The sequence below is a fragment of the Nelusetta ayraudi genome, unplaced genomic scaffold (genome assembly GCF_046127955.1).
Source record: "Nelusetta ayraudi isolate G7.1 ecotype Tasmania unplaced genomic scaffold, CSIRO-AGI_Nayr_v1 ptg000092l, whole genome shotgun sequence".
In the NCBI taxonomy this organism is placed as follows: domain Eukaryota; kingdom Metazoa; phylum Chordata; class Actinopteri; order Tetraodontiformes; family Monacanthidae; genus Nelusetta; species Nelusetta ayraudi.
The window spans coordinates 4,115,668-4,124,469 of record NW_027466142.1 but is presented as its reverse complement, the minus strand read 5'-3'; the positions used below and the strand labels follow the sequence as shown (position 1 = coordinate 4,124,469).

At 43.6% G+C, this 8,802-nt stretch overlaps 1 protein-coding gene across 2 annotated transcripts; it reads left to right on the top strand.

Annotated features, from left to right (window-relative positions):
* Nucleotides 1–251: 251 nt before the first annotated feature.
* On the top strand, nt 252–7,558 carry LOC142902258 (phosphatidylinositol 4-phosphate 5-kinase-like protein 1). 2 transcript variants are annotated; one of them, XM_076047170.1, is made up of 10 exons: nt 259–403; nt 2,943–3,143; nt 3,689–3,739; nt 3,819–3,973; nt 4,751–4,875; nt 5,664–5,698; nt 5,776–5,831; nt 5,934–6,046; nt 6,137–6,299; nt 6,676–7,558. In XM_076047170.1, exons 1-10 carry the CDS (start codon nt 287–289, stop codon nt 7,118–7,120), a joined length of 1,461 nt encoding a protein of 486 aa, XP_075903285.1. In that variant the 5' UTR covers nt 259–286; the 3' UTR covers nt 7,121–7,558. The 2 variants fall into 2 exon arrangements, with proteins under 2 accessions (XP_075903286.1, XP_075903285.1); XM_076047171.1 differs by lacking the exon at nt 4,751–4,875 and having other exon boundaries at nt 252–403; nt 5,813–5,831.
* The last annotated feature ends 1,244 nt before the right edge of the window (nt 7,559–8,802 follow it).

Sequence of the window (8,802 nt, the reverse complement as noted above, 5' to 3'; positions counted from 1 at the left end):
ACTTTAATTCATTAAACTAAAATTGCGTTTCAAAATTATTTCTAACATATAATAATTAGACATTTGTGGAGAATTTTCCCCCCCAGTTACGGCTGCTACTTTAGTTCAGAAGATGTTGCGTGAGAGCAAGAACCAAGAGTCGTCGATAAACTGTTTCACAGACCCATATCAGGATTTTCTTCTGCCCCTGGGGTTTTCTTCGAGCCAGGACTAAAGACGCTTCAAGCGACGCACCTTTCCTGTTGTGGTGCGACACACCCTCCAGACCTTGGCTAACCTGAAAGGAATGCGGCAGGGGCGGAAGCATCTCGCAGACAACAGGAGATTCCGAATCACTTGCCGAGGACAACGACTGTCAAGCATTTTGCAAAACTTTTCTGTGGAGTTTGAGCTAAACCCTCAGGTAAGAACTTCTCGTGTGAGTTCCCTCAGTAGTATCACTCAGAGGCGGTTTAAGCAGCATCCTGCTGTGTATCGACTGGCAACAGGCGTGTCCAAATAAACCCTCATACGAGTGACTCATTTAAAAACCATCACCTTGAGCTCGTGCTGTCTGTTTTCGGGAGTTATTGGTCACTTCAGCTATTTAACAGTAATTGGTATCTATTGTATGGAAAAAAGGTGAACGCTCAAGGTATATTAAGAATAGCACATCTATTTTAATAGTATACTAGACACAAGATACCTACCAGAAAGATACTATTGTATCTTACTGATATCAGTAAAATACAACAGCATCTTACTGTAGTGACTGGGTCCAAAACACCTGCGGTGACTTAATCACAGAACATTTATTCTGTATAACACTACCAGCACAATAACCCAAAAATAAAAATGGTAAAATTAGACAATGAAAAATGAATGAGAGAGAAATAAAATCCTTGGTGTAGTTGGTAGTATTGGTTCACTGGAGGCACCTGCATTTACCAGTGGTAAATATCAACTTAAATTGTGCGGGATTTGCCAAATGCAAAATAATACCAGTTCACAGATTCAGCAAAACGAGTTTCGTTACTTGTGTTCCACAGGGATGGAGTCAATCATCTGACTGGTTGCCTTGTTATTCTTGAGTAGCTACATTTTCAAACCTGAAGGATTAAAACAAAACCAAACATTGCATGTTTATCAACAGTTAAAAATCCAGTGTGTAATATGTGTGTAATATTTGGTTTGATTTATGATTTTTATATTGATAAAACGTTACTGACCATAAGTGCATTAACCAAAGCAAATTGATTTTGCTACCCTTAGAAAGGTTCTCATATATATAAGAAAAAACATAGAACAAGCTCTTGCTCCCAGTTAGCTGCCATCTTGCACCGCCATATTTCTAAGGAAGCCTGGTGTGGACAATCCTGACAGCGAGTTTCGCATTTAGGGTAACTGCTCGCGTTGTCAAATAAAACAATGAAGAAGAAGGTGGACAAGGTATCCAGGTTTGGGTGGGCAGGCCACCATAGTTCACTGGCAAGCGCAGGAGGGGGAGGGAGAGTGAAAGATGCTGCAATCTGACATGAAAACACTTGATGTCTCTGTTTCTTCTTCAAAATCAGCAAATATTACACACTTTACCTTTAAGAAGAGGTTATAACTGACTGTATATGCATAACTGGATTGAGACAACACAGTAGACAATCTTTTAACCTTACCTCCAACCATACAATCATTTCACCTTAACTTTACATAATATATAGAACTCACTTTATGTTGATAGGAAAAGTTTAATCTGTCATGTTTGATGAAGGGCGACACGGTGGCTAGCGGTGCCGCCTCACAGCAAGAAGTTTGTGGGTTCGATTACGGGACCCGGGCCTGGGACCTTTCTGTGTGGAGTTTGCATGTTTTCCCTGTGTCTGCGTGGGTTCTCTCCAGCTTCCTCCCACAGTCCAAAAACATGCATGTGAGGTCAATTGAACATTCTAAATTGTCCGTAGGTGTGCATGTGAGTGTGAATGGTTGTTTGTCTCTATGTGGCCCTGCGAAGAACTGGTGACTTGTCCAGGTTGTCACCCTGCCTTTGCCCTAAGACAGCTGGGATAGGCTCCAGCAGGACCCCCATGACCCTGAATAGGAATAAGCGGGTATAGAAGAATGAATGGATGGATGGATGGGTATAGAAGATGAATGAATGAATGAATGTTTGATGAAATGTGTATTCCAACACACGTTCCATGTGACTGTGATACCCCCCTTTTTCCAACAAGAAGAAGTCTGCCTTTTGTCCTTGTCGCCACCATTTGTGCTTCCTTTCAGTTATGAAAGAAATGGAATGTGCTCTTTATCCAAACATGGTCCTTTTGACCCCTTCTGTTCAATCTCATGATCTTCCAGCCACCAAGGACGGAGGCGGGACCTTTATCAACAACCAGCCCTTATGGGTCATGTTTTGTCTGGGTTGTAAATATCCCCTTTCTTCAGTAGCTGAGAACCTCTTGGACAACAAGGCTATGAACCCTTTTGTCAAGTTTGTTGCAAGTAGCAGCGATGTGCCTCTGCCCACTGTGCTCTCACACAGAGTGTACAGAGTGTGCACACAATTTCCTTGACGTGTCGCCAGCCGACATTAGTTAATGACTTAAATGTTAAGCCCCAATTCCACTGGCCAAAAAATGTGGTGTTTTTTTGCAAATAATCGGCATTTGGTGGCGGTGGAATCTGCTCACCGCGCCGCGCTGTCTCTGGCTGTTTCGCCCGCTGCTCGGGCACAAAATGGACCAGACGCCGAAACAATCGCTGCGATACCGAGATACGTGATGTGACCTAAAATTGGTTTTGGGGAAATATGCCTGCATATATCTGTATCATTTGTCATCGGAATTGGAAATCAAGCGGACAATAACGGCTTATCAGATATGGGCAAAAAGTCAACATCGGACATCCCTAGTATATTTTAATGTGCATTGTGTGGATAAACTTGAGTTGAATTCTGGTATTTATTCCAGTTGCCCAGGATGCCACGGCGTAAGGAAGCTACTGGCACCTCCAGCCAGGCCAGGCAGAGACGCTGGTGGCATCTGAGACAACGGTGGAGGATGCTGGGGGTGTTTGAGATCAACCAAAACCATGAGTTCTACCATCTGACAAGCATGATCAAGGAAGGCATGCTCGCATCTATTCAGACCAGCATGGACACAGCAAGCCAGGTGAAGTATCCTGATAATCCATCAGTGGCTGGATTTTAAAGGTCCAGTGTGTAATATTTGGCTAAATTTATGATTTTTATATTGGCGAAAGTTTAACATACTGGCCACAAATACAATAATAAAAGTGTAAGTAATTCGTAATTTGGTTTTCATAACCTTAGAACGATTCTTATATGCATATAAGAATATACATATATCAAAGTTCTTGCTCCCAGTTAGCTGCCATCTTGCGCTGCCAAGTTTCTGAGGAAGCCTGGCGTGGACAATCCAGCCCACCCGACAACAGGGTGAACACTCGCATCCTCAAACAAACCAGAGAACGGTAAACAGTTCGCAGCCCACGGTATTTCACTGGCAAGCTCGAGAGAGGGAGGGTACAGAGAGCCAAGTGAAAGAACATTGCCATCTAAATTACAACCACTTGATGTCGCTGTTCCTTCCTAGAAAATTCAAATATTACACACTTAACCTTTAAGTAGCGTACACACACAAACACCCAACACATTTTGTCGACACAGTAACTGAGACTTTTTGCTGTTCCTCAGGACACACTCACGCCTGAACATTTCAAGGCAGTGGAGACTCAGAGCCATGAGGTAAGCAGCCTCTTCTTTAACTTGTTACGATCATCCTTCAGCAGCAGATATAACAGCAGGATGCTTCCATGCCTAACAGGGCCTTGAGATGCAGACATTTGCAGGAGCGGTGTTCTCCAAATTGAGACGCTCCCTGGACATCAGCGAGGAGGAATACATGAACTCACTGTGTTCAGACGGCCACTACCTGCAGTTTGTCAGCAACTCCAAGAGCAAGGCGGACTTCTTTGTCACGTAAGCAACATTCTTCTATAGGGCAACCTTGCTTTAAATTAGTTTTACCATATGTGATGTGACTACAACTTGTGTTCCACCCTGTAGGGTAATGAGTGAAACAACAAGACATTCAGGCACATTCACTTAATGCAGATAATGGCTCTCCTGCTACTGACCACAGCCTGCCTGGCTTACCTTGTATATTACAGTGTTTCTCTGGCTGCATCCTTTTAAGGCTCCTCTCACCACCACTCCCCCACTACAATCATCTTATTGTGTTTACAAGGGGACCTGATGGACCTGCTTATGACACATTTGATTATATGTTCATTAATAGCGTGTTTGATATTCCAAAGCTAGTTGAAATACAACTAAACTGTCACTGGCAGCTGTCCCATTGGAAACCCATTGGAAAAGTTCTGCCAACTTTTCACATTTATAAGCAGCATAATTTTAGCTAACGACAGCATTGCTTTGGGTGCATGGCCGGTCCAGCTTTGTGAAAAAACGGATCGAAAGGGCTCGATCACCCTCCACCGCTATAACACCACCAGAGCTTCACATACCAACATTTAACATTCTATGTAACAATGATGAAAAACACATTTTGCAACTACATCTTTTTCATTTTCTCCACTTCAAAATCTAACCAGACTCTTTGATTCAACAGAAAAAAAAACCCTACGTAAAAACACGGTCAAAGAAACTTGAAAAACAAAACAATACTTGCTGTCAGCACACACTTTGTGACGTTAGACGTTATGATTTTTTTTTGTTTATGTTTACATTTTGCAGAAATGACAAGAGGTTCTTCATAAAGACCCAGAGCAGGCGTGAGGTTGCCTTTCTGCTGTCTAACCTGGAGAGATACGCAGCCCACTTGGAGAAATACCCACATTCACTGCTGGTGAGGTTTCTAGGTGAGAAAACTGCCACTCGTAGTGCGAAGCCTGCGGAGCTAGCTCAGGCAGACCACTCAAGGCTGGGTGTGTCACCTGACTGATCAGCTGATAGGTCAGGTGCTCTCCTCACCTGATAGGGTGGGTGAATTAAACCCTCCCAACACCTTTGCTATTCCTCTTAATGCTTCTGCTGCTTTGTGTGGTTGATGCTGATCTCCTGCTACTGTGCGCGCTCACTGCCACACTGCTGCTCGCTGCCTATGAATTTTTTTTTTTTGCAATCCCACCACCTAAAACTGGGGTGGGCAAACTTTTTGAGTCATGGTCCACAATGAGTTTGAATATTTGGCAGAGGGGCTGGAGCAGGAGGAGATGGATGGAGTGTTTTGGTGGACCAAAGGATTGTCCAGGCTGCTCCAGTGTTCCTGTACTTCAAGTGGCCTTAATTAAAAGCATCAGCTGGTCGAGACAAATAGACCTAAAGCAGTGATGTCAGCATGTTTCTACTGTTCCTGTATAAACATACGGAAAGCAGAGGAAGTGACCCTTTATACCACAAAGTCACGGTGGTTTCTGAGGTGTTGTTTACTTTGTTAACCGCCGCTGAAAAGGAAGTGATAAGAAGGAAGGGAAGTAAAGATTTATTTCAGTTCTGAAGCTGTGGTGCTGCTTTTGTTTTTACATCTCCATGTATGTACCTTGTAAATCTTCACCCAGAGTAGACCAATTTCATCATAATAGAATGTGATTACTGTAAATCTCTTTTGGTTTAAAGATATATACACACGACTCTTTCCACCCTGTAGGTGTCCACAGGATTGTGATTCCCCAGCAAGTAAAGGTATTTCACAAAGATAAGATTTCATTCTACGTGTTATTGTTGTGTGTTACAGTGTAGTTTTATCTGTGTGTCAATAGAAGTACTTCATAGTGATGCAGAGTGTGTTTTACCCAGATGAGAGAATCAACATCAGGTACGGTGTTGTGCGTCTCGCCCACATTTTATCCGTGTGATTTCTACTGCCGGATTCATCCAAGGAGTCTCCTAATGCAGTGTTGATGCTGTTGCTCAACAGATACGACGTCAAAGGCTGCGAGGTCGGCAGGTGGACCAACCCTGACACCGGAGGGAAACAGATCATCAAAGTGCTGAAAGACAACAACTTTCAAGGGCAGAGCATTGCGTTAGGTCAGTGCTCTACACTGTTCTAGACGCGTCTTTCGCTGCTATGTTTTGGTGCGTGTGCGCGACATGAAATTGCCGCCGTGGCCCTTGCAGGTGGGGAGACATCCTGGTTTGCCAGTCAGGTGAAGCTGGATAGTGCCTTCCTGCGGGAGCTCAATGTGCTGGACTACAGCCTCCTGCTGGCCCATCAACCACTGCACCAAGATGAGCTGCAAGGAAAACATTCTCTGGCAAACCTCGTCATCCGAACCGCAAAGTAGGTCATTGTTGTCTTTGTTTTGATTCAAGGCCTTGTATGTCGTCATATTTCTAAGGAAGCCCAGTGTGGACAATCCAGCTGCCTGACAGCGCGTATTGAGTTTAGGGTGAACGCTCGCGTCCTCAAATAAAGCAGCAAAAATGAAGGTGTAGGAGGTATCCAGGTTTGGGTACACGGGCCACTGTAGTTCACTGGCAAGTTCAGGAGAGGAAGGGAGAGTGAAAGACGCTGCAATCTAAAATGTAACCTTGTCGTTGTTTCTTCTTCAAAATCCCTGTAAAATATTACACACTTAACCTTTAAGCCCCAATCTGCTGATAATATGACACACATTTCATTGTTTTCTGGGGGGTTTTCTCCGTCTTTTCCACAGGTCGCTGGACTGGGATGAGAGTCCGACAGAGGCGACACCTCCAACCCTCCCGTTACTGGGGACAAACACAGACGAGGGGCCAACAGCTTCAGGAGGCTGCGCCTCGGGTGGGTCGCAAGCAGCGGCCAAGAGCTCCAGTGAGGAGATCCCTCTGCAGCAGATGCAGGGGCCCACAGGGGAGAACAGGACGGAGGTAGAGCTGCAGGAGTTCCACCAGCATCACGGTCGGCTGCTGCCCAACTGCAAAAATGCCGTCCATGTCATCGACGGGCCAGAGCGCCGCTACTTTGTGGGCGTTATCGACATTTTCACCGTCTACAATTGGAGGAAAAAACTAGAGAACCTGTGGAAAAGCGTCCGATACCCCGGGAGGGTCTTCTCCACAGTCAGCCCCGCCAAATATTCACACAGGTTCTGTCAGTGGATTCAGGAGCACACGCACTGAGCGAGTCGTACAACCACGGGTCTTCTTTTAGATGGAAGCTGATATGTTCTCACAGTTTGATATGCATTATTATGTAAATAATATTTACATTTTACTGAGCATTTGTATTTTTTCTTTATTAATGAATGATTTGTTCAATAAGCCTACTTGAATGTTACACATCATAACTGCAGCATCAAACCACCTCTTAATTTTCTCAAAAATCGTGTATGTTCGAAATAAAAATCAAAATATGAGTGAAATTTAAGGAAACTATTGATTTTGACTCATTTGAATCACTCTGTATGGTGAACACGACAGCAACTTTGACATAACTCGCTTAGAATCCCACTGATATTTCAGGCCTGTTTAAAATGCCACATTAAACGCAGTCCATAAATGCATTCGATTATAAATTATTACTGTTTGAGAAAATAAACTTGCAGAAACTCATTGAAAGACTGCGGCAAAGAAGCACATCACTATAAAACTGTCAGTGTTCCAGCAGAAACGCATATAAACAACATTTACAAAGTACTTTTTCACAAGCAACATCCATCCATTCATCTTCTTTACCCGCTTCACTAGTCAGAAACCCTCTCTTGGGGCAATGGCAGGGATAGACATAGAAAGACCAACAAACTTCTGCACTCACAGACACAGACACAGACACACACACACACACACACACACACACACACACACACACACACACACACACCTACGGTCAATTTAGAGTTCCCAATTCAACTCACGTGCATGTTTTTGGACTGTGGGAGGAAGCCGGAGAACCCACGCAGACACTGGGAGAACATTTAAACTCTACACAGAAAGGTCCCAGGCCCAGAATCCAACCCACAACCTTCTTGCTGTGCGGTGACTGTGTCAACAACTTTGTTCACAAATACAGCTCCCCCCACAAATGAAAATTTGACAGAGGGTACTGCAGCAGGAGCAGGTGGATGGAGTGTTTTGGTGAACCACCTCATAGGAGAAAAAAGTATGTCATGGGATATGTCGATGTGCTTTAGTGTCAATTGAAAATGAACAAAAGTGTTCCAACAAAATATGTCTTTGAAGCCCCACTGTATTTAGCTCTTCTTGAACTGACTCTTAAAACACTGAAAAAAATGGTTGAATACAGTTATTCTATGACTTTCATTTTTTTTTTTTATCAAGACAGAGCCTGACACCAAATTGACTTTATTGCTTTGATACCTGCTGCAGTCATAATGCTAATTGAAAATATTACTTTCACTGTGGAGTTGTCTGTCTTTTCAGGATGAACATGGGAAGTGTAATGTGGAAAAAAATGCTGCTGCGGGTGACATTGTGAGCAACTGCAGTTTTTTTTAGACTTGTTCTCCCTTTTCTACGACAGATATGTGCTTGTTATGTCTTACTCCGGTCAAGATGTTACTCCTAGTTCCTTTAACCTTGATTGGACTGTCTTCAATACACGATATAAGATTATCTCCAACTTCTTCGTCTGTTTTAGCCTTCCCCTCTTATCGGTGATGTCAACCACTTTTGTTCAAAACTCTTTGCACCTCGTTCCTCTTTGCAGTCCTACAGACACCATCCGAGTGTGTTTTCCCATTACAGAAGGCGTTGACATGGTTGATTAAAATGTTTGAATAAAAATGACCAAAGGATTGTCCAGGCTGCTCCGGTGTTCCTGTACTTCAAGTGGCCTGAAGTGA